Source organism: Saccoglossus kowalevskii, chromosome 18 (genome assembly GCF_978046115.1).
Source record: "Saccoglossus kowalevskii chromosome 18, keSacKowa6.1, whole genome shotgun sequence".
In the NCBI taxonomy this organism is placed as follows: Eukaryota; Metazoa; Hemichordata; class Enteropneusta; family Harrimaniidae; genus Saccoglossus; species Saccoglossus kowalevskii.
Window position 1 is genome coordinate 18,816,401 of NC_140658.1, and position 27,325 is coordinate 18,843,725.

The 27,325-nt window shown below is 33.3% G+C and overlaps 1 protein-coding gene across 2 annotated transcripts in view; it reads left to right on the forward strand.

Annotated features, from left to right (window-relative positions):
* LOC100367705 (serine/threonine-protein kinase MAK-like) overlaps window positions 1-27,268 on the forward strand; it is a 38,476-nt gene extending 11,208 nt beyond the window's left edge. Inside the window, exons 3-14 of one of the 2 annotated variants that reach the window (XM_006811040.3) lie at window positions 767-821; window positions 3,116-3,237; window positions 6,879-6,958; window positions 11,200-11,332; window positions 13,228-13,399; window positions 13,671-13,838; window positions 14,926-15,494; window positions 16,580-16,710; window positions 20,964-21,098; window positions 23,546-23,701; window positions 24,199-24,310; window positions 25,167-27,268. In XM_006811040.3, the coding sequence (XP_006811103.1) occupies window positions 767-821; window positions 3,116-3,237; window positions 6,879-6,958; window positions 11,200-11,332; window positions 13,228-13,399; window positions 13,671-13,838; window positions 14,926-15,494; window positions 16,580-16,710; window positions 20,964-21,098; window positions 23,546-23,701; window positions 24,199-24,310; window positions 25,167-25,185 (1,852 nt within the window). In that variant the 3' untranslated portion in view covers window positions 25,186-27,268. The remainder of the gene's footprint in view (window positions 1-766; window positions 822-3,115; window positions 3,238-6,878; window positions 6,959-11,199; window positions 11,333-13,227; window positions 13,400-13,670; window positions 13,839-14,925; window positions 15,495-16,579; window positions 16,711-20,963; window positions 21,099-23,545; window positions 23,702-24,198; window positions 24,311-25,166) is intronic. The other variant, XM_085493248.1, reaches the window with a different exon arrangement.
* Window positions 27,269-27,325: the final 57 nt, after the last annotated feature.

Here is a 27,325-nt window from a genome sequence, read left to right on the forward strand (position 1 = left end):
TGCTATTTGGGCAGGAAAACGAATAATGTCATTGTGGAAGAATAGTAAATGACTAGTAAATGTGGGAGACTCTTATTATAGAATCCTAAAGCTTTATGGGTTATTAAAACATGGCCCACTGCTTAGCCCAAATAAAATAATTCAGACCATAGGGTAACAAACCTTGTCCTCTGGTGGTTTTGATTGCCCTCTAGTGTTGATATGAGCATTATATGTAAGTTAGAGGGATTAATAGAGTACTGTAAAAGATTAATTATTCACTGGGTTTTGCTTATTTCGCTGAATGGAAAATGCGCTAAATTAAAACCCTGTGAATATGTAAAATTTAGCATAGAACACATCTAAATAATAAAACGGTGAATTTAAAACCCACTGAATATGCCTGAAATGGTAAATCAGCAAAATTTAAACCCAGTGAAAATTAGTCATTTTACAGTACTACGAAAATGAAAGGAAAACAGCCAAATATTAGAAATAGCACTACAAATAGACCAAGTGTGGAAGGTCTTGTTTAAAGGAGACAAATCCAGACAATGAGGGAATGAAAAGAAAATTAAATCTTAATTTTGTGATACATTGTACCTGTATACATACAGATACGAGTTCCAGAAACAATTAATCATGTTTGAATAAAAGATATTAAGACTTCAGTTTCAGTACATTTAAACATAATGTACAAATATGTAGCTGACTGACTGTTTCAAATGTTGTTTAATTAAATTAATTAATTTTAATTACAATTATTATTTTAATTATGTACCCACAGAATGAAAAAGAAATTTTACTCATGGGACGAGTGTATGAATTTACGAGAAGTCAAGGTAAGTTTCATAAGGGTTGTAACAGAGATCATTGAGTGGGGTGTGCATTTGTCAGGGGTATAGCAATGTCTTGCAACTGAAATAGAAAAAAAGTGGTTTTGTGACCATACTTTTTATCATCTGGCTCAATTAAGTCTGGAAATTTAGTACTGTCAATTATATTAATATATTAGAAGTTAAGGTAGATGCCTGCGGTACTTATAATTTTTGCAAACATTGGTCATAAATCGCATGAGAATGTTCATTGGTTTATTATGTAGAGCTATTGTTCCATGGCACAATGAAATATCATTCTTTTGTTTGTTAACAGTTACATTTTTTAGAAACTTGCTACTTATAGAACAATTCCATAGAATACAATGTTAGACTTTTTAAACCCCGATTCACACAACAAAAAGTACTCCACCATTAACAGTATATAACATTTTTCAGCATATGTCACCAGCCTACAGATATGGCATAAGATCTCTGCCATAGGAACCTATAGTTGAAGCGTATATTACTGACAAAATGACCTCTATCCACTAATACATTCATTTTCTCGAAAATTAGGCTTTTTTTTAAAGTCAATATCCTTATATTCTCTAAGAGTACAATTTATTGCAGAAAGAATAAATTCTGTGTATTTTCATTTATGAATAGGCTTTTATAATTAGACAAATTATGTATTATGTTAAATAAAAACTACGTGGCTGTTATATTTCTCTGTCCATGATAGTTGGCTGTGCATTCAATGAGAATTATTTTTAACATTTCCACCTGTAGCATGTATATCCATAGAAACGATCAAGCACTCCAGACAGTACTTGTTTCCTAGCTCCCATTGTCAGTACCTGAAGGTTTAATACAATTAGTAGTTTAATCTACCGTTCAAAAACTGAACATTAGATTCCCTTGGCTTTTTATTGCATTGATCACCAAACTAAGTAAGTTTTTTTTAGGTATGAATTCTCACAAAAAAAATTGTCAAACTTTCATGAAAATGGTGGTTTTTGAGCAATAATAAAAAAGTTTTTTTGGTAACTTTGTTTTTATGGGTACTTGTCAAAATTAATACACGTAGTTACATTTTGAAACAACAAATTTTGTTTGATTAGCAAATTCAGCATTTATTATCACTACTTACTTATCTAAGTTGAAATGTACATTGATTTCATTTATTATAAATACATTCATCAACATTCCATTTTAAAAGGCCTGGGTTGTGGTTGATTATAATTTATAATAAAGCTTTCACTTTGTTAATCAGCCAGTGTCTACTAAACACTTAAAATGCTAGCTACTGCTTAACCTGTAATTGTACTTTAACCTCAGCATGTGAGTTGTTATGATCAATGTACTCTGATCATGCCATGTGATTTGAAAATGACTGGTCCAGTCAACCAGACACTGTTAATGATTTTATAGTAATTGGACAGACTCATTTAGGACTCCACTCAGTTGTATGCTATGCTAGTCATGTTATGTATTGTAATTGATCTGTGATAAGGATAATAAAAGGTGATTCCTGGTTGGCTAATAGCTAAAGTGTTTGCATTATTTGACCAATCAAAAGGAGTCAAAATTTATTTGATTGTTTTTCCCAGCCAAGAAAACAAACATGTTTAACTGCCATGCCAACATTAGAAGTCAAAAAAAATAAAAAAGAAGAAATTTTGTGTTTAGGTTGAATTTTTTTGTATTTTGTGAATAGATTGATATTTATTAATATTTATTATCAAGGTTATATTTGAAAATTAAAAATTAAGATCAAAAAACAAATTTTTGAGATACATGTAATACCGTATTTCTCTATGTGGATTGCGTAGTTGAAACTGAGAACAATATCTTGTGTGACAACTCCTGTGCATCCACATCCACTTTGACCCCCCCCTCCCCTCACGTTCATGAGATTGCATTGATCAACCTATACTGAAAGTTAATCCACCTTTTTTCTCACCTTTCCACAAAAATAAACCTGAATAGTTTAACACCAGTTGAAGTGTTGTTAGGATCTTGCCTACAACTGTTCAAAGTTAAAAACTACCTATTTCAGCGTAATACTAATAGCAGGTACAATTAGAATTAATACTACATCTACATTAGATTGTACAACTTAAATAGTGTAATTTCTGCACTGTATTTTTGTGGTTGTCCCATGACATAAGTGGTTGCTGGGATAGCCACCGATTTTGACCGTGCATAGTGTCAGCATCTTTACCGCATTAAACCCTCATTCTTCCTTCATGTAGTATACATCTTTGACACAAAAACAGGACATTTATGCACAAATGTTTTTGTTTTTTACTTTTCAGTCTCTCAAGAAATTAAATCATGCCAACGTTGTCAAACTCAAGGAAGTTATACGTGAAAACGACCATTTATATTTTGTTTTTGAGTACATGAAGGAAAATCTCTATCAAATGATGAAGGATAGGTAAGTCTTTTATTTTATTTATTTATTTTTTTAAATAGGTTTTTTTTTAATATACGAATAAAGTAATTACATACGCAGAAAACAAAAGATGATCTGGTGTACGAATACAGTATTGCAGTGAGTCTTTTATTGATGGCTTGATGTTTGATTTCTGCTCTGAGTGGCATGGCCTGTTTATTATAGTTTTTGGTTTGTCTGCTTGTTTGGCCATCACAAGTGTCTTAATGTTCATCACATCAACAGGTGTGTGTGTGTGTGAGTGGGTGTGAGTGGGTGGGTTGGTGGGGGATTAATGTTGATGCATTTCCAATCAGTCACCAGGAATATGTAGTGTTTATTAAGCAGATATTTTTTTACTATACAAGCTTTAGTTTTGTACTGGGCATGTTGATATATTGTATTTTAGGTTACATTTAAAAGTTTACAAATTATTTGCAAAATATATGTATTCATTTATTTATTTATTTATTCCAAAATGCTAAAATTTGCTAGAGATAGCCAAAACTCAACACAACAATGTAACGCTAGGGATACGACAAAATATAATTTAATTGACATTATGGTACCAAGGTTATTGTAAGTATATTGTAAAATATCTTTGAAAAAGATGTGTATTAACCGTGTAAACAACTGAGACAATATGTCTCATTAACCACAGGTTATGAAGTCATCCTACCTTTGTGTCACATGTGTGTGCACTAAAAATCTATTCACTAAAAAAGTATTTTACAGTAATTACTGAATTTTGCTTAATTTATTTTATGTGATGGCTAGAATCGGCTTTAATAGTCACCCACTCAATGCCCAGGGAGGTAGTTTGTGTGCAAGACAACCAATATTATAATATATTTTTGGTTACTATGACAACCATTTAAAATCCTGTCAACATCATTTTTGTTTTCATTCTCCAATATGTAGATATTTTTGTTTTTTGTCTGAAAAAAACAAAATTCAGTTGGTGTTCAATTTTGACAACATTCAGGCTGGGAAAGAGTTTAACAAACATACATAAAATGTCTTGTATAGCATAATAACATCTCCTCGTTATACTGATTACACTTAATCGTTATTACCATTTTCAATCATTTCAAAATCTACTGATGATTTTTTTTTGAAATTCATCTCAAAACTAACTTTAATAACATTTATTTCTTCTTTAATCTTGCTCAATACAGTTTCATTTTTTTTTTTTTTTTAGATATTGTGAATTTTTCATATTGCTTTATAAGGTCATATGTTGAAAAAAATTAGGTCACTGACGTGGACTACAGAGTTAATATGCAGGACTCTATGAGGGAAACACAACCTGTTTTTTTTGTGGAAAAATTAGTTCAGTGATCATTTATTTTGGATTTTGATAATTTCAATTTTTTTAATCACAGCATAAAATAATTGTGGTCTTGGGGAAGTCATGTGACTGTCTAATGAAACCTGGGGAAGTACAGATGTCAGTATTTACTTCTATAACACCCCCCCACCACTAAATGCCAGGTTATAAATAATGGTTTTGTCATTGAGACACTCATTTTTATGATGCTCACTCACATTAGTGAATTTTACCTTCACCCAAATTAAAATTTAAAAGCACATTCTGTTTCAGATTGATTATAGAGCAAACAGCTTTTAAAGATTTCAATTTCATTCAAAAAACAAGATTTCAATTTCATTCAAAAAAACAAGATTTCAATTTCATTCAAAAAAACAAGATTTCAATTTCATTCAAAAAACAAGATTTCAATTTCATTCAAAAAACAAGATTTCAATTTCATTCAAAAAAACAAGATTTCAATTTCATTCAAAAAACAAGATTTCAATTTCATTCAAAAAACAAGATTTCAATTTCATTCAAAAAAACAAGATTTCAATTTTATTCAAAAAACAAGATTTCAATTTCATTCAAAAAACAAGATTTCAATTTCATTCATAAAACAAGATTTCAATTTCATTCAAAAAACAAGATTTCAATTTCATTCAAAAAAACAAGATTTCAATTTCATTCAAAAAACAAGATTTCAATTTCATTCAAAAAACAAGATTTCAATTTCATTCAAAAAAACAAGATTTCAATTTCATTCAAAAAACAAGATTTCAATTTCATTCAAAAAACAAGATTTCAATTTCATTCAAAAAACAAGATTTCAATTTCATTCAAAAAACAAGATTTCAATTTCATTCAAAAAACAAGATTTCAATTTTCTTCACAAATGTCTTTCCAATTCAGTCATTTACAATAACAAGGTTTTTGAAAAGTCAAGAGTGCGTGTATGAAATATACCTCATTTTATTGCTCTATTATGAAACCCATCTCTAATAGAAGCTATATAGAGCCATTGTTCGAAATATCTAGCTGTTTTAAAATCGTTACTTAAGACAATGATTACCATATATTATTCATTATATATCTAATAGAAGTGCTTATAAACCCAAAATCTCATTTGTTGAATAATAAATCATTAAAAATATGACATTTGTTTAATTTAAATTTGACAATAAAAACATCCTGTAATTTATGTAAATGTATGCACTACTACGGTAGTAGAGAAAGTGCGATACTTCTCTTTGATTGAAAAATAACCAGTAATTTACAGCTGAATCATTCACCATATTTTTTCATTATTTATTTATTTATTTAATTTCACATCCATTTCACCTAAATAGGCCAATATTATTATGATTAAACATTAAAATTATTAAAATATTGCTAAAATGAATATTCACTAAACTGTTTATATGTAGCTGTAGAGGTATAAACTAGCAACACCGTATACAATTGTTGTGAAGACATTGTTGCTGACAACCATACCTAAATTGTCTGGTATTCATAGAAATGATTAAGTACCATTATGCTTTTCTTCAATGCATAACAGTTAAATGTTATACCTGGGCGTTCACATCTGAGGGTTAGAAACTCTCTCATGAATGTTAATTTGTGTAGAGGCTCATGTACCCATTAGTATAGAATAGATTTTGGGTAATATATCCCAATACGTACAGTAAAACCAGTGTGAACTTGAACCCTCTGTAAATGAAAATATGCCTAAAAACTGTTTCCCAGCGTGTGTAAAAAGCTGTTTATAAACTGAACACCTCTGCAATCCAAACACCTTTGTAAACTGAATACTTGTAAACTGAATACCTCTGTTAACTATACACCTCTGTAATCCAAACAGCTTTGTAAACTGAATACCTGTAAACTACTAAACACCTGTAAACTAAACACCTCTATTACCTGTACACCTCTGTAATCCAAACAGCTTTGTAAACTGAATACCTGTAAACTACTAAACACCTGTAAACTAAACACCTCTATTACCTGTACACCTCTGTAATCCAAACACCTTTGTAAACTAAATACCTGTAAACTACTAAACACCTTTGTAAACTGAATACCTGTAAACTACTAAACACCACTGATAACTGAACACCTCTGTATTCCAAACACCTTTGTATACTGAATACCTCTGTAATCCAAACACCTTTGTTAACACTATGAGATAAATTACATGTGTCAACCCATTTGGCAGCTTTTAGAAAAATATCAATTCCATCTTTGAAAATAAAGTTATCCACAGTATTCAGTGCCATAAACTGGTTCTCAGTGCAATGTCTCACAGTACAGTGGTTGTTATGTTTTCTTGCAGGGACAGACTGTTTCCCGAATCAAGTATCCGTAATATTATGTACCAAGTTTTACAGGGATTAGCATTTATGCACAAACATGGTAAGTTGTACATGTATATGGATATTTTCCTCCTATCACTTACCATAAACAGATAGCTTCCTCACTTCCTAGTAACAATTTTTATGTTGGTGTACACTGCGGCTTTCTTGAGGATATTTGCTTTAATTCAGAATTATAAAAATACTATCGACTATTTGTCATTAAATCTTATCATATTTACTGTATATTTGCACTAAATGTATCCCCATGAATAAATTAAATATTTACACATTTTATTTAAAAATCACAGTTTCTGTCCTGGCAAATGTTATGGATAGATGTAATGATTATTGTATGGCTAGTGAAATAGTCAGACAGCTGTCACGAACAAAGCCAACAGTCACATTGTCTGGTACCATATTGGGATTCGGTCACCGACCAAAACAATATAATTTATATTTGAGTGTATTTGATCGTTGTCAGTGATGTGGTCAGCTGTGTTTTTTCTGCTTTCAATTATATGTATTCTGGTATTCTTATATACCATCATGTTTATTCAAACATCATGTTATTCATTACAATATCTGTATTATAGCTCTGATTGTGTCCTGTATTTAAGAGGAAGCTACGTGGTCGCATTTTGGAAAAATCCTCTGACCTAATTTTAATAAAATTAGAAATTAATGTAAACTGTGCTATAAAAAGGATTGCAATTTCAGGACAGTTTAGGAGAATTATTTAAAAAATAAATTTCATATTCATTTACGTACAAAGTCTTCCACTAATCTTGTATCCGTCACCAGTGGCAAACTTCTTTTAGTTTTGGTTACAGCAAAGTTTGACATTTGGATCACCGATGTCTGAGGCTACAATGTAATTTCAAATCATGATCATGATCAGATATATAAATATAATTGTCATCATTTTAAAACACGTAGTACTTAATATTGTCATAAAATTGTCATACAAATTTTTATTATACTGTATTGATATTACAAATTCATTTTTTGCTGAAAGCAATAAAAGAAAGGCATAAAAAAAAAAACAGATCAAGCAGGGTATGTTGCAGTACATAGCATCTTGCTACCAAAATCTGAGCTGATTTTTATAACAGTATCTTACGTGTGTTTGTAAAATGGCCAAACACGTTGGTAATCAGCTAAGAAAAAGAATGACATAGTAATCACCATGGTTACAACTAATTAAAATCGTTTAATTTTCGCAGCTATGAATTATTTCAGTTTGATGATTCTATGGCATTCGTGATGAACAAATTTCACCAAAGTCGCTGACACTACCGTACATAGGATCTTAGACTCACAGAATTTGCAAAAATTTGTTTATTGTGGTTTACAGTATTGTATTCTCTCAGCACTCATCATTGTCTTGATATCTGATTGAACAACCTCAGACTCAGTGGAATTTCCTATGAAAAATTGTCTGAACCCAAATTTAAAGGGGAACCGCTCAATCCCATGGATTGCACCAAAGAATCATGGGACACTATTGTTTATGTTGTTTACAATGTTAATCTATCTTTTGTTATCCATTGTTATTTTAATCCAGAAAGTAAATTTGTTGTGAAATTAATCTTAACTGGAAGGTGCCCCTTTAAGCATTTTTTTGTATTGCCTGCCATAAATTTAAAATTTGTCTAACTTCAGAAAAATAATTTGCAGCATTAGGAGGTAGGGGTCAGTAAACGAGTTTACTATTGCTCAGTCTGTAACGTATGAATAGATACGGTTGCCGTACTACCAGTTGAAGTATAAAAATGTATCAATAGCTCGGCTTGAAACATTAAATAATTTATTATAACGACCTTCACCCCTATATATCTGACACTGAAAAGTTTAGCTCATCTACAAACTAAAACTTGTTTTCAATTACCATAAATTAATCACATTTACTAATATTTAATTGAAATGAAGTTTAGTGGAAGTGACATTAGTTGAAAAAAGAAATTTCAAATATTGCAATAAATATTAAAACTATTCTTGATTGCAAACTTTATCCCCTCACAAGTTAAGTTATACTCAGTATTTTACCAAATTCTGTAAACTAATTTTTCTCACTACTATCTCTCTTGTGGCAATTCACTTTTCCATAATAGAACATTTTCTCATTTAGAATAGTCCCATTAGTCCAAAAAGCCATGCTGGTCTTCACTTCTTTCTGTTTTAAATATGTTTTGGCTCTTTATATTTCACATTTAAATATTGAAATCACATTTGTTGTCTATTTACTAGTTGTTTGCAAGATGAGCTATGATGAGATCGATGAGTTGTGCTGCTAACAAGTGGTTGGTCACAACACTGTTCATAATAATAATAATAATAATAATATTAACTCATAACATCCCCCGGAGAAGATAAAAATGGACATACAATCACAAAAAAATAAAGAAAGAAAAAGGAAAACTTATGACACACAAGCACATGAAAGATGAATTTCTTGCAACCCTCCCCCCCCAGGCTTAACAATATAATCATGAGCACCCACTGAAATGAATATCTTGACAAAGCCAAGTCATATCATCTCTACTTGTAGATGATTTATTTATCTATTGTTGCAGTTAATATCTACAATTTATTTATCAAACATGCATGTTAACACCACATACATGCATCAGAGTAATATAGTTGAGATCCACCTTGAAAATCAAAGAATATCTCAATTTAGTGAATGTGAGAATGCTAACTTATGAGCTAGCTCTAAAATTACTTGAGGGACTTGATATTTTTCTCTGATTTTCAAACATTTAGTTGTGTTTGCCTTGCAAAATTTTAGAGCTATACGATATACAAATATTTATGCTATCTATATAAAAAAAACATGAATTTATCAATAATGAGTGAATTGCAAATATATTTATGAGTTTATGAATTTGAAAAATAAAACAGAAATGAATAAACCAATATAGATAATATGTAAAAGTTAAATGTTTAAAGCAAAGGGGTCATCACTTGTGTTGTCAGGCATTTTAGGAAATAATCACAAACCGTTACCATGCCAACAAAGCAGAGGGAAATTACCCATAATAAAATATATTTAGTTTTTTAACAAATTAAAGTGTGTCTTTTTGACTGATATTGATAATCAAGCTGTCAATCATTCATACCTGCACATGATTAATGTGAGACCTTCGTTTAGTTAAAGCTTTGCTTTTCACATTGTTTCAAAACGTTTTTGAGAGGGTCAACACTTAACACAAATAATGTATAGTCTGTGTCAGCAATCCATTGTGGCAAAATTGAATCTTCTCCATGTGTAAGATTCATACAAGGATTTCACATTGTTTTTAAGCGTTTATGAGGCTAAGGGTCAACACTTAACACAAATAATGTGAATTTATAATCCATTGTGGCAAAATTGAATAAGAATACATTACTAAAAGGTGATGCCATTGCGGCAAAATTGAATGAGAATACAGGAATAAAGAGTGATACACTGCCTATTATTGCATAACAAAGCAAGGATGGGGACGTACAACTATTAGCCAAGCCCATTATTGTCTGATAAAAGGGCAAGGACAGAGATGTGTATAATTGCAATTATAATGTCCCATAATATTGAAAAGTGGAGTACACATGCAGTAGCATGAAGAGAGAGAATCAGATGTTTTGTTAAGAATGCAGAAAATGCTTACTCCTAGAACATATGTACACTTGCGAACAATTTAACATTCAACAAAAAACATTTCCCACTTGAAATAGGCCTTAAATTCCTTTAAGTTAAAAAATGCTAGGTTTGTTTGTTTGTTGTTTAAACTATTCATTTGAATGTGAGAAAACATTGGGTTTTGTTGATTGCCAGTACCACATAGTTCAAATTTCAAATTTGATTAGATGAAAGGGTACATTAACCTCAAGAACTTTATACTGCTTATCCTTCGATAATAACCAAACTCCAAACAAGCTTTGATTGACCAATAAAAAGATATGTGAATATGAATACAATACTATATTTCATGAAGATGTTGTTCACTTCTTAAAGGAATACCTAAAATAAACAAATCAACATTTTTGAAGCAAAAATATAGCTGGTATGATAAAATACCTGCCTGAAACTGCATATTTGTTACTACCGACTGTACAAAACCCCTTTCACATGAAATCAACACTATTGTATTACTGGTAGACAAGCAACAAGAGAAGCCTGTACTCATCACATATACCCGGGTACTTGTAATTTTAAAAAGTACTACAAGCAGTATACCATGCTGATACAATTAAGTTGCATTATAGATCTAGTGTTCTCTGGTTTGTTTTATTAACACACCATCTTTTGTTTCTGTCCAGGGTTCTTTCACCGTGATATGAAACCTGAAAATTTACTCTGCTCAGGACCTGAATTAGTCAAAATCGCTGATTTTGGCTTAGCTCGTGAAATCCGCTCCCGGCCTCCGTATACAGACTATGTCTCAACAAGATGGTGAGTATATGCGATGCAGTGAGAACATTATCTTAAAAGCTTGGCTGTAGCTGTGCTAGGAACACTTAGACGTTAATTTGACGACAATGCTATGTTGATGGTAATTGGAACAGACTAGAACCAGGAAGCAATCAGCATAATGGATGCGATGTTACTTGTTTATTGCTTTCAGGAAGTGTTTTGATAACTCTGTACTTTTCACATTGGCTTGTATATCTGTAGTTACCTGATTCTGCATCCTCCATGAAATACATAACTTGCTATGATCAGAGTAAAGAAAAAATCTGTGGTTACTTTCAACAGTTTGCGAGAGTCTGATCAAAATCGTCTCTCAAAAGGCACCTTTACATAAGTTTTTTGATTATTCTTTCAGCTCGTTATGATAGAATCAGTCAATTTAGAACTATCATGTATGCTATCGGAAAGCATTTTGGCACAGTTGTACTGAAAAGACGAGTTTTTACATTAGTCATGAATATTAATTTATGCAAATGAGATGATTATTTCAACCAATCTTGTCATGCAACTCCCCCCTGCCCTATCCTAGTATTGTACAAGTGTTAATCCATGGTAGACCCCTATCCTAGTACTGTACAAGTGTTAGACCATGATAGATCCCCTATCCTAGTGTTGTACAAGTGTTAGTCCATGATTGACCCCCTATCCTAGTGTTGTACAAGTGTTAGTCCATGATTGACCCCCTATCCTAGTACTGTACAAGTGTTAGACCATCATTGACCCCTTATCCTAGTGTTGTACAAGTATTAATCCATGATAGACCCCCTATCCTAGTACTGTACAAGTGTTAGACCATCATTGACCCCTTATCCTAGTGTTATACAAGTGTTAGTCCATGATAGACCCCTTATCCTAGTGTTGTACAAGTGTTAATCCATGATAGACCCCCTATCCTAGTATTGTACAAGTATTAATCCATGATAGACCCCTATCCTAGTGTTGTACAAGTGTTAGTCCATGATAGACCCCCTATCCTAGTATTGTACAAGTGTTAGTCCATGATTGACCCCTTATCCTAGTGTTGTACAAGTGTTAGTCCATGATAGACCCCCTATCATAGTATTGTACAAGTATTAATCCATGATAGACCCCCTATCCTAGTATTGTACAAGTATTAATCCATGATAGACCCCCTATCCTAGTATTGTACAAGTGTTAGTCCATGATTGACCCCCTGTCCTAGTGTTGTACAAGTGTTAGTCCATGATTGACCCCCTATCCTAGTGTTGTACAAGTGTTAGTCCATGATTGACTCCTTATCCTAGTGTTGTACAAGTGTTAAGCCATGATTGCCCCCCTATCCTAGTGTTGTACAAGTGTTAGTCCATGATAGACCCCCTATCCGAGTGTTGTACAAGTGTTAGTCCATGATAGACCCCCTATCCTAGTGTTGTACAAGTGTTAGTCCATGATTGACTCCTTATCCTAGTGTTGTACAAGTGTTAGTCCATGATTGACCCCCTATCCTAGTGTTGTACAAGTGTTAGTCCATGATAGACCCCCTATCCGAGTGTTGTACAAGTGTTAGTCCATGATAGACCCCTATCCTAGTGTTGTACAAGTGTTAGTCCATGATAGACCCCCTATCCGGGTGTTGTACAAGTGTTAGTCCATGATAGACCCCCTATCCGAGTGTTGTACAAGTGTTAGTCCATGATAGACCCCCTATCCGAGTGTTGTACAAGTGTTAGTCCATGCTGGTTTGATATAGATTGACAACTTTTCCAGCTTGCAAGTGCTTCATATGTTAGAGATATACTTCCAATAGTGCTAGAATCATACATACACTTACATATTTAATGGCTGGAGTCATAAGCAATCCACCCTCATCATCAGCACATACTAACTGTCTGCTGTGTGTTTCATTATCTGTGTAGGTATCGAGCACCAGAAGTGTTGTTACGTTCAACCAATTACAGTTCACCCATTGATATCTGGGCATTAGGTGCAATCATGGCTGAGCTTTACACATTAAGGCCATTGTTTCCTGGCAGCAGTGAAATAGATGAAATATTCAAAATATGTACCATCATGGGAACACCAAAAAAGGTGGGTGATTTTAATAATAACTTGTGAACATTACAGCAATAATCACTACTGTAGTAGTCTACTCATAACATTTTTAAAAGCTGGTTATAATGGCATGACAATATTCATTATGTACAGTCATGGCGCTATATCACCATGGTAACTTGTTACAGTACTGCATTTGAGAAAACTACCAATATATTATTCAATTATTTTTTGAATTACTGCATAGAACACAATGTTGAAGCAAAGCAGAATTCTTTGTAACTTTTATGTTTTAATATTTCAACAGGAGGACTGGGAAGAAGGTTACAGACTTGCAGCTGCTATGAATTTCAAATTTCCACAATGTGTAACTGTGAATTTAAAAACTATTATTCCAAATGCCAGCAATGAAGGACTTACTATCATTAATGATATGTTACTGTGGAATCCACAAAAACGACCAACCGCGGCACAGGTAAGTACTTTAATATACTTTTCTCCAGAGAAGCACTTGTGTGAAAACAGGTATGCTACACTGCTATGTCTATTGTTTTGAGCTTATCTGTTACATTACAGCTTTCCATTTACAGACTGTTCAGAACAAACTTATTCTTTAATGATCAAAGTGAAGGGTACTTAGTCCTCAAATAGTGATGATTTTTAGTGGACTGGTATCAAACCTTTCAATTGACTACTGAGTGAGTTCAGTAGGTGGTTGAGAGTAGTCTACTATAATAATAATTAGGGAGTTACATTTATGTTGCCATGTTAAGAGTGGGTAGCCAGCGGCTCGCAATATAAGTTTGAAATAACAGTTGGTTGCCAAAAATTTTCTGGATTCTGTAGTAATTGCGTTTGCTCATACATGTACTTGGTTTTTCAAAATATTTCATTTCAATGTTCAAATTAGTATCTGAACTTGTTAGTCAACGCGATGGCATTTGTTTACATATTTAAATGGCATGCCTCGTCCTTATGTCATAATTTAAACAATGTCCATGTGATTTTCATAGACTGAGTGGTATATTGTGATTTATTCCATCCCATCTTATCCAATCAGTGTACATCCTCCAGCATGAGATGTAACAAAATGTTTTATTTGGAACTTTTGACTTTGACAGAAAGTCAACGTAGCGTCACTGCTAACAGTGTTAGATTGGTGCACGATCGTACTAGACTCATTTAGTGTGGATGAACATATTTCCTACTTATTCAAAACACAGATTGTGACTTATCCATAATGTGGCTTTAATCTTTCCACCACCAGTTCCTTCTTTTCATCACAAATTCACAAAATAGTCCCGTTTATAGTCTGCACTTTCCTTCAGAAGATTTGGATTAAAATAGCAAAATTTTTTGAGTGAAAATTGACTCAAATTTTGTCTCAAATTAGAGTTCATTTCCGACATATTGAAGAATTTAAGAAAAATGTGTGGAAAATTTTGGGTGAGAAAGTCTGGTGGTGAAAAGGCTAACTTAGATTTGACAAATTTACCATGCCGTTTATTTGGTGTTATCTACTAGCTTTACTAACACTAATTCTGACTGTGTTTTTGTTTCAGACGCTAAGATATCCCTACTTCCAAGTAGGGCAAAACTTAGGATCAAGACCCGTACAGAAAACACAGCAACCATCCATTCCTGTATCGTCTCAACTCTCAGATTATACCTTAAAAGCACATCAACCTGTGGTGTCACCCCCACAGCCCCAACCCCCTCCAGTACCTCAATATTCATACCCAAATAAACAAAAAATAGACCTCGATGATGATTTTTCATTTTCCACGAAACCTGTGTTAGCTCGTCACGCTAAACCTGCGGTGGAACCACACCCTCCGTCTAATCCACAGCAACAGGAGAATACTTACAATAAAAAAGACAATTACCTTAGTGATATGTCAAACAACCCGTTGCCGTCAATCACATCAACTGTATCCACAACAACTGTTAAAAAAGAAAACGCGAATCTTGCGAAGAGTGGGCGACGGCGATGGGGACAACCGAAAATTAAGGATAGTATGGATGACTTCATGGATGATTTGGATTTTAGTATGGATGCAAAAAAACCAGCATTGCCGGCTGTGAAAGAGAGGAAACAGTCAAAATGGGACGATGATGATGATATATTTGGGTGAGATTCTGTTCTAATGTTTGCCTTTTTTATATAGATATCATATTTGCTCTATTAGTATCTCGGATAAATGACAGCGGTAAAAACAATCAGATTTCATTGATTCCGGATATATATAATATATACTATAAAATACTTCTGAAAGGACCTTTTGGGTGTTTTGTATAGAATGTATTTTATCACTAATTTATCTCTGCAGTGAAAATAGCAAAAATGAAGTGAAAATCAAGAATTTGTCAGTAAATGTAGTTTTCATACTCACAGTAGATATAATACACTATTTCTGTGAGCAGTGTCATATTCAGGCAAACTTAGTTTGGAAAAGGTTCTACATCAAGTCCCAGAAAAATTTGGGCAGCCAATTTGCAAACTCGCTAGCGAATTGGCTAACTGTTGGCTTTCAAATCTCGCTGGCACCAACTCATGGTTGCGTCCACTCTAGGCGAGTCTACCGGTATATTGCATTAGGGAACATGGAATGCTTTTATATAGCCTGGTACATGTCTGGATTCCTCTGAATGATTTGCTTCGCAAGGGATGATAATGTGAAAGTAGTTTCCTTGGTCTGCCTGAGAATGGTCACAGTGCGATTAATCCACTGATATTTACCGGTACTATATGGAGGTAGCCATCTTGAACACTGATTGCTACTAAAAGTTGAGAAACAGTTGCCTACAAATCAGAGAGAAAATAAATTTTCACATCCAAACGATTCGTTGGGTTTACATTTAACCAACCGCTAATAAAATTCGAATTCATTACTCGTGTTTGCGTGGACATTCCCTGTATACGAACACCTCATTACACGAAAAAAATAGAACACTTTCCTTCGTATATTTGAAAGCGAAATTGCAATCAAACTAAAGTATGATGGCCCTTGCTTTTATATAGATTCACCCAGAGTGAGTGTGACCACAGGACCGCGCCAGCGCGATTTGAAAGCTAACCGTTCAGTCAAAACCAAAGCAGTTAGCCAATTCGCTAGCGCGTTTGCAAATTTGCTGCCCCAATGCTTCTGAGACTTGCTGTAAAACGATTTTAGTTTTAAAAATATCCAATATGAAATTTATGGTTTCCTATTGCAGATCACCCGCTGCAAAGAAGTCTGGTTTCTCATTGCTTAAGCATGGCTATAGTAATGCAAGGATAGACTCTGGTCGTTCATCTGTCTCATCAGCAAAACAACATTATTTAAGACAATCTCGATACCTGCCAGGTAAGAAAGAAATATTCTCTAAATCATCACATTTTTGTCTTCATGAATTTCTGTGATTTTATGACTTGGGGATGTTAGCAGGCTGTTATAAAATCCTTCTGTCATTAAATAAAATTACAGTAATATTCAAAGTCAAGTTTCTAATACACTAAATTGACATTTAATATTCTGTTTTACTAGCTGCTTGAACTTTGTGGCATTTGTATGCTACACTAGAATACAACCCAAAGTAATTAAAAATGGCTTAGTCAGGAATCCACTTAAATATGATTTATTATATTTGGATTGTAATCACCATAACTACGCCCTCAGTACATTTGAGCTCTACTACACATGTAATGACATACAATGCAAGAAGGTGACCTCAAAATGAATATTTCTTGGAAGTCTAGCTATGGCACCATTTTGAGTGATGTAGTCTTATGGTAGTAATAGTATTGGTTTTGTTAGTATTTGCATCTAAGCATAAATTTGAACAATTAAATGTTATTGCTCAATTTGTGATAGACAAATCAGTCTATCAATTAGAAAACAAAGTATTCATTCTTTGTAAATTTTCAGTAGTCAAGTTGAGCTGATAATTGCAGGGTAATGGTGATGTACACAACACATGTAAACTAAATGTACATGTTGACCACTATGAGGCTTGACCAAACATTAATATGTAGCAAGCAAGTGATTGCAGTCGAGCAGTTGATTGATCTACTAAAAGTAGAACTGATGTAACCATATATGGTCAAATCATGTGAACTGTTGCCGTTTGGTTAATATTTCATGTGCAAGTTGGATTCAAAATAGCAAAAATGTCTAGTGTGTTTCCACTGGACAAAACATGAAACACCATTCAAAGTTAAACTATTTTCAATCCGAAAAACATTTACCTTATCATTGAACAACACTTCTGTAGATTTTTTATTAGCTCTGCTGTCAGGCTTATTGAAAATGACTTACCAGAAAGCTTTGAATTTATGTATATGAATATTTATATTATCTTGAAAATAGCTAGACTGATTGATTTGATATTCATTTTCATTATTCATCTGAAATAGTAAAGCTATATCAGTCGACAAACTGTTTGTCATTAAAGAGCTATCTCCCTTTGCATAAACAACAAACATAATGGCACCGCCTACAGACCTGAAGTGCACCATTTTCAAACTATTAGGGTATATAGATTCCTTCCCTACTTTGCTGTATCTACCGGTACGCATGTCTTCTATAGAGTTATCTTTACAAGCAGTGTTCAGTGTCTCTTTCTTTCTGAACTTGCTATAATGTGTTACTCATAAGTTATGAGTTTATTAACCTGTATATTGTAGATGTTTCTTCTGTTGCTTTTGCATAATTGCATACATTTCTATAAAGCGAATACAGTATCATAATGCAAGTAAAGTTTAATTTCTATAAATAAATAAAAACCCGTAATCGTGTTCAAATGTAACTATTTTGGGAATTCCAGAATAAAAATATAGTTTACAAATCTGCTGGTTCTTGTAATTGACATGACCCGAAGTTGAACTTAAACTTGAACAAAAGAAAGTATGTTTTTGTTTCCTTTGACTACTTTGCTTATTTGAAAAGTCAGTGCTACAAATGAAACCTCTGCACTCTTATGCTTGGCTTGGTTGTCACAGTTCATTTTAAACCAATAAATGCTCTCTTACTTAAACATGTTACAGTATTATAAAAATAACTTTTTATGGTGTCTGCCATGTTGAATAAAATGAACAGATGTAATAGACAGTAGTGATTAATTTTTGATAGAATAGAATACTATGAAACAGAAACGTCTAGACTGGATTCAGAATAGGATAGGATATTTTATTTGGCACGTACACAATACAGAACTAGTGTAAAGTCCAAAATAACGCATACAAAATAAGCTAAAACAATTCTAAAACATGAAAAACAATAAAAAGATCAGAATTTGGAAAAAATATCATGTGATAGATTCAGAATACTATAAGCCATATTATTTTCACTGTTTCACGTTTTCACAATTTGAGGAGACTCATGATTAAAGTCACTGTAAGCGAAATTCTGCGAGTGTTACTGTGACTCGCTGTCTTAACCCTTTACTTGATGAAATCCTCCAACGACAGGGAAACGACAGCGCCAGTAATCAATATGTTATAAAAGATTAAAAAATAAAGTGTTCACTGCTGCAGGATTATCCAGGGTCCATAGTGTTGGGAAAATCCTTTGAAAGTCTTTGGATTTTTGAGGTCTGCAAAGTCTTTGAGTTCTCTAAAATTACAAGAACACTCTTTGAAAAGTCTTTAAATTTCTTCATAGTTATTAATTCATTTTAGAAAGGCCTGTTTTCTCCAGGGAACTACCATATTCTTTGATGAGCTTTGGTGATGATGTTGGCCTGAATTAAGGGTCAAAATTTCTTAGGATAATGCAAGAAAATTTGGGAAAAGGTCTGGAAAAGTCTTGGAAATCATTTGGCTCTTAGTGCTATGGACTCTGTTATCAGTTTTCCCTGGCTTATTAAACAATATTACCACTTTGTACAGTTACATTCTACATTGTCCGAGTACTTCATCAAGTCTACCATTTTTATACACCCCAAGTTTGCAGCTACATGTAGTTGTGTTATAAACAATTCTTAAATGATCTATCACACCGAGACTTAAGAGGGAGGTAAATGTCTTGTTTGAAACGCCACAACATCTTTAAAAATGATATATTTGTACAGATGAATGGATATGCATATGCTGGTAATATGCTAGCTCATATTTGGTCCTTACATGCAATACATGAGACATTGCAGTGAATGGAAAATCACCTACTGATCAGATCAAAATTGATTAGAATGTTATATTCCTGGAGGGTGGAGCTATGTCACAGGACATTCTATGTTGCTTGGACAAGCACCACTGTATTGTGTATCTCTATTGGCTGTGTGTACAAACTGCTGTGCAATGCTAGTCAAAAAGCCGGTGAAAACGGCTGAAGTCAAGAAACCAACACAAACTCAAGTATGTGGCAATTCTGAACAACCAAATTTATATATGTTGAACATGTAGGGATAGTCTTGTTTAATACACTAGTTCAAGAGAGTCTCAACAACTAGCTCAAACTACAGTCTCTGAAAGTTTTCGATCATTGTTTTCACTAGCGATAATTGCATGGATGTTTTCTCCTGTAATTGCCTGGTACTCAACACAACAGTCAAAGTTATTAGTATGTGAACACAATGGCACATGATATGAATACTGATAATACCAGGAGACCAGGTGACAACTGTTAGACTGACTTTATGTCTAATTTCCTATGTCAACATTTCCCTGTCATGCCTGTAATCCACCCGTGGCTGAACTCTGGATTAAGTAACATCAGACAAAGTAGTCTTGTATGGCGTATCCATGGTGACAGACCAAACAATATTTGACATGCATGTAAATTGCTATGAAAAAAATGTAGTGACCTTTACTTTTACCTTATAGAAGCCTCAATTCCATCTTCAATATAGTCAAGTACTGTAAAATACTTTATTTTCGCTTGGAATTAATTTTCACTGAAGGAATGATTCAGTGAAAATAAAATCCAGCGAATATACCTTTTTTCCTATATTTAAAATTCAACTCGTCAAGAATCAGTGAAAATAAATTCCATACAAAACACAAAAAAGTCTTTTCCGCGAAAATTAATTCCAGCTAAAATAAAGTATTTCACAGTATATCAATCATCATGGTTACTAAAAATAGGACTCGCCCATACAACGTAGTACAGCACGTGAAAAACATTAAATGAGAAAAAGATGGCTGATTAAAAAATTTTCAGCTGTGATTTTCAGTGAAATTTTGAGAAAGTTTATTGCCCGAGCAAAGCTCTTGGGAAATTATTTTAATATCAGAAAACCTCATCAATATTTCTATTGCTATTTCAGATATTGTTTACTCATTTGTCTGATTCAGACGTCTTTATAAATAAGTAATCACATGATATAATGCTTATAAATGTCATTTCAAACTAATGATATTTACATTCTGAACACCATCATTTTTATCACCAAAATGTTGGTGCAACATTTCGTGCAATTTTAGGTATTTTTTAATAATTTCTCAAACAAATGATACAGGTTAATTGTGTGATGCAAGATGACACACGTTGACTTTGAGGTTCAAAGTGTGAAGTCAGAGATTGTATTTTTGTGTAGTGAGTCCCAATGATGTGAACCCATCTCGTGTGAACCCAGCTGAGGATATGCAGCCATCTAATGATTGACTTCTTGTATATTTCAGGAATGAATTCAAGTAAGAAAGAGACAAAGAAAGAACAAGACTCGTCACACGGTCGCAACACTTATCCCGGCATTTATCAACCATCTAAACCCAATCTGGGTGGTATGTCATTTTACAGAAAGAATGATCTATTTGGCAAGTGTTTGTCTCTTTCACTGTCTATCTTCACCATCTTCTCATTTGTAATGTTATTATGTGATTGTTTCATATTTACCACATCACATCACCTGATTTTACCATATGCAGATATGTTTTTAGTGTGTTGCCATGCACTGCACACATGTTTTTTCAACACATGAACCACGTTCCCTTGTGAACATAACGCCAGACACATCTCAAACTTACATAAATGCAAAAAAGTCATTTGATTTTATATGACATTTTTGAGTTTCTCATGAATTTTGATTGAGACCAGTAAAAATTAAGTGTCCTTGTCGCTGAAGTGTTGAAATTGTGAAAGTAGGAAGGTTAAAATGTGAAATAGATTCAGTGAATATAACTGACAATGTACTGAACACGTTGAATTATTGACAGTAATGGGTCCCAGCTGTAGCTAACAGTTAAAGCTTAAAATTGGCAGCCATTGTAATGGGGATGTACATGTAGAATGTGTGCATGTTATACAATGTACAGCCTGAGTTGTGTATCTAACCGTTGCATGCACATCTAACGACTGACATTAATAGCTTATGTTTTGTGTATTGCATGTCTTGCCATTAGATCGTTTGCTTTGTTGTTGTGTCTTGTCTGTGTGGTGTGTACAAATTTGTTTTCGAACAGCGTTACAGAAATACAGGCAGGGGTTGGGTCTTTTTATAACACCAGTCGTAATAGCAGTAAAAAAAAGTGTGACTGGTACAGGAACACTGTAATAACATGAGCCAACTGAATTTGAAAGAACCAGAAGTAAAACAAACACTGATTGGTCAATGCCGATCATGTGTTGATGTAGATTGACCCTAATTAACATAATTTTGCATTGGCACTTAGCTATTGCTGTTATCAGTGTTACATCTAATATAATGATGATAACTCTGATATTAATAGCTAGAATATTAATATACGTGACATTGTTATTAACTGAGGCACCTACTTAGAAATGGCGCCCTCTGTTGACACTAAGACCTGCTTACTTATTCACACAATTTCAAAAAATTGCCAACAATTTTAAATTGTGTGAAAAGTTTAGACAACTGATGGGCAAAACCTCCTGATTCATTGGGTATTTTAATTCAGACACCATTTGTTTAAGACATTTTTTCAGATTAAAGCATTACAAAAGAGCAATCCTATTGGAAAAAATAGTTTTGCTTCATCATCTATCGCATTATAATAATCCAAAAAATTGCGTTTGTTGTATGTTGGATTTGAAATAAATTAAAACTCTCTGCCATACATGTAAGGCATAAACTAATAATAGACAAAATGTTTGTATTACTTTTAAATAGCCAATCCTATTCAGTGTTGCCGGGTTCCTGTTGAACTCCGATCAATATCAATATAAGAGTAAATATGTATTATTTCACCTTGGTGCACAATTAACAAAATATTTTTAAAAAATCACAGAAAATTTGTTATTTTATTCATTAGTTGGGCCCTTTTCAATAATAAAGTACACAGACTCCCTTATTAGTGTTATACCATAACAGTTGCTATGGTTACAGAAAGATAAAATAAGCCGCGTTAATAATTTACTGTCCATGGACAGCTGCCTCAAAAAAAAAAAAATTAAATTGCATTTTAGATGGCTATAAAAACAAAATGAATATCAAATATGTAAAATGTTAAATGTTAAATAACTGATGACAGTCGTTCCAAATCAGCTGTTTATTGGAGATTTCTTGATAACAGTACATGTTTCGCATACAAGTTATGAAGTTATAATATGGCTGCTGATTAGATGTATTCGAATGAGTCAAATGTTATAATGTTATGATCTGATAGTAGCTGTCATGTAATAAACACTGTGTTCAGCTCACAGACATGTCATAGAATAATGCTGCAGGCAGTTCCAGCTGCTGTAAACAACAAAGGTGTTGCCAACATCGAAAAATAATGGCTACATCCTTATTTGCAATATATCATATTACTATTGGATGACTGCAACACTAACATAAATTGATCTTTAGGAAAGCATAGTTAAAAGCCCTTTATATTTTGAGTAACTTGACCAAAAATCTGTATGTTATGGGAAAGTATGTAATGTTCGATGTTCACTCAGACACACTATTAAAATAGTCCTCCTATAAATTGAAAAGGGAGTTCCCTAATGGCTATTAAGGAAACAACTCAAGTGTCCAGTACTTCTTCATCTTCAATAGTCAAAGTGAGAATTTTGTACGTGATTCAGTGACTTGATTACACCCTAAGATGATGAAAACTTGACAACCTGATCCTTGAAACTGCTTGGTAATGCTCAGTTATTGATAAAAAATATCTTGTGAATACCGAAGCTGTAGCCGTACTGTATACATGTCTTTAAACATTAACATTTTGCCATTCAAGCCCTGGCCAGCCCATTATGCAGTCACACTCAATTTCATATGTGATGCTTATCTCTAATGTCTTGATAATCCTTACAGGTGGTATAGGTGGTGGTGGGGGCATCGGCACTGGTGCTACCTACGGCAGGAGAGCCATACAACACCCAGGTACAGATGACAGATTCAACTCACCAGCTGGTTCATATGTTCCAAAGTTTGTAACCAAGAAAGACAACAAGTTACCAGGGCTATCAGGTAAAAAAAAAATTGTAGATATCCATTTCGTGCATGACTTTAAAGTGGGAGAATTAAATCACAAAAAACTGTTGAAAGAATAGGAAATGTAAGAACACTGGGTAATGAAGGTACTGCACTAGCCTGATCATAGTCAGAGTGCATTCTGGTCTATTGATCCATATGTCTGAGTGTATTCTCTGTAATTTTACTGACATTTTGCCATCTTTCAGACTTGCATCATTTATTAGTTTTTAGATATGTTGTTCAGTCGAATGGAATCAAATTCTGATGGTCAATATGCATTTTCTAACAGTGTTAGAAAAAAAATTGTAATATTTGCATTTTTAAGTTTTCTGACATTACCGATCATGTACTTGGAAGTTCTTGAAACTAATAAGTAGAAATAAAAGTATTAATTTTGGGTGGGATAGCATGTATTAGGAAGCAGGAATATTTTCAACTAACTCAATGCATACAGACACTTATAAGGTATGTATGTTGTTTGTCATCAACAGACTATGGTTGGAAACCTACTGCTAGAGCTGGTGGTGGACTTCTCCCTGCTACTAAAGGATCACCGGGACTACGAGCACAACCAATACATGGAAGAACAGACTGGGCTGCAAAGTATGTACCATATTTGGTTTATTTGTTGTGCTTACGTAACTGACAGAGCCATGTGATTGGCCGAATAAGTCATATTTTGATGATCTAGCTTACAATAATTTGTGGCTTATATGCGAACTAATAAAGATGCATGTGAGCAGCTACAGTATATGATTTATGTATTGCTTTTGATCCAAGTATTTGAGAAATATTAAAAATTCTTGGTATTATTCACACATTTCTGGCAATGACCCATTTCCAGTACGGTATTATCTGAATGCATGTGGATGTTTTGATAGAGGATACTTGTGTTATACACATAAAGGTGCAAAGTAGAATGAACCAAACACATGTTTTTTTTTTATACTGTTGTTATATTCCACAAGCTCAAACTCCAAGGCAATTGCCTCAATGACTGATGTTGTGCCCGTATGTCTTTGTAACTCACTCATTTTAAAAATGTTTTGTTTCAAACTGCCTTCACAACTTTGAAACTCACCACAGCCCTCTGCAGTACTGTTATGGCACTGTTGCCCTGCAGAAGTTCTCTGAAACCAAATATCGTTCATATTGAAAATCTTAGCTATCACATATATTCATAACACAACAACATACAAAATTAAAACAGCTGAAATAAATTTTTTTGCTTTGGGTCTGGAATTCTGTCATTAATGCATTTCTAATAGAGTAAATAAGATGTGCTAAATAAATACAGCACAAGTCGTGTGATCTACTTATCTCCTGAAGATCCTGTGTTTACCTAGTACAGTAAAAGGTTATCCTGAGTTCATACACTCCTCGTGTAAAATGACTAAAAAAAAACACCCCTAGATGGATTTCAACGCAGCTTACCTTTGATTTTGTTCATTTCTTACAGATATGGGAGTCGGCGGTAGCCCTAGAAGATTGTGCCAGAAATACACAGCTATTTTGTATTGTAAACCCTCATCCTGTCAATTAAAATATACAAAAAGTTTGAAAAACTGGTGTAAAACATGACAAACTTCTTCACATAACTGTCAATATAGACTAAAATGTTGTTTCAAGGTGAATTTTCATTAAAAGCATTGAGGGGGCAGGGGCGAAACAAACCTTTAATTTATTTCATTCAATACTCAGAGCACATTTAATACTGCATTAATGCTTTACAGATTTTGGCAGTGATCAAAATTAAAAGAAAAAAAGAAAAAAAAAATGTATCGCTGTTATACACTTGTACAATGTGCAATCACAAAATCTTAATAAAGTACCATCCAGAATAGAAAAGCATTTAATATTTTCTACTATGGAGATATTTATACCTCACGCAAGGCTGCTGTAAGATTATTCCTTCCAATGTCAATTGTATGGACCAAATGTATTGATTTTTAATTTTTTTGTTTTTATATTTTGATTTTAATTTGCAATGTTGGTTTATGTGTGCGGCTGCTTCTCTGTATGCACAGTACAAGAGTGCTTGAAGACAGTGTGTAAATAAGTGACTCCTCTTTGAGTACGTCCGGTTATACGTCATCATAATCCATCATTGTGCTAGACTAATATGTCTGAAATTTCATAGCGATTTATCCCATCCACTTCATGATAGGATTGTTTTATTTTCTAAAGTTGTCCATTGTAGCCAGAATTTGAGGGGGAGGGAGGCTAATCAACTATTGGTGCTTTCACCTTCCTCGGTGTATGACAGCATATTTTTATAATGAAAAACTTGATATCATACTCTTTTTCAAAATGCTTGATTGCAACAGCTCTGACTTGTAGAAGATAAGAGCTCAGTTTTGAATCTGATGTATTCTTGTAGTAGTTTTCTCATTGATACATTCAACGTTATCCTCTGTTAATATCGACAGGCTTGCATCAATCATTTTTTTATCACTGTTTCAAACACAATTGATTGGACTTTGCAGCTTTGTGTGCTTTATTCCACCATCATGAGAATTACACAACATGCAATTATTTTTTAGAAACAAAACCAAAGTAATCCTTCATACAGAATAGTTGCCAAAGTAATAATTTTTCTATATTTTTGTCAGGTTTGTTTTTATTTATACAAAATGATGCCATAGATACATAATGTTACTATGGAAACAGAACCTGTACAGTTTTGTATATACCAATAGAAATAAATAATCATGTCTTTTATGTACATTCATTCTGATTGATCGTGAACGTTTTACTGTAAATAGTACTTTTAATGTTTTAAAAAGAAAGTTTGTTCTTTGGAAAGTTCTTTCATAATTGTTATTTAGACTTTTTTTTCAAATGTACAATGAGGCAGATTGCAAGGATTTATCTTATTTTATAATTTCGTGTGGTGGGGGGGGGTGTTCTATAACAAGAAGAGTACTCATTTAGGAGACTTGATCCGAATTCTAAATTGTATGTAATGTTTGTCATGCTATCATCATGAATTCAAAAAATCAGGATATCAAAAATGAAAAAACAAAAGTTGGGCTCACCAGAATTCCAAATGTCATGGAGTATGGTCAAAATTGCATTTGATTTCTATGGATACATTAGTCATTTGTATCTTGAAATTTTGCTCGAGGACAAAGAATGAAAAAGTCATATATTATTATTGACATGAATCCTAATATCATGACAAAATTGACAAATAATTTAGTGAGTTTCCAGGGTGATAGTAGCTTTCTACTATTTACAATGGCAGGTTCTCTCCCATAATGCATTGCATATATGTGTAGTTGCATACAACAAAGTTTGGATTCGGCTAAAACTGGCTTCTTTATCGAACTTGAAAATGATATATTTATAGTTTGATCAAGCCCTGTTGCCAATAGAAAAATTATATTCATTTATAACATTTAACAAAAAGTACAGACAACTTTACAAAATGTTACACCAAGATTTTGGCAAAAACATTTCAGGTATTTCAAAGGGTCATTGAGTATGCATCCATATAGGTGCATGTATGTGCTGGAAGTCAGGTCATACGAATAGATTAAATCTTGTCATACTAAGAAATCAGGTGTTTTAATTCCATCAAATTAATCTTTTGTCAACGAGTGGAGTTGTGTTGCC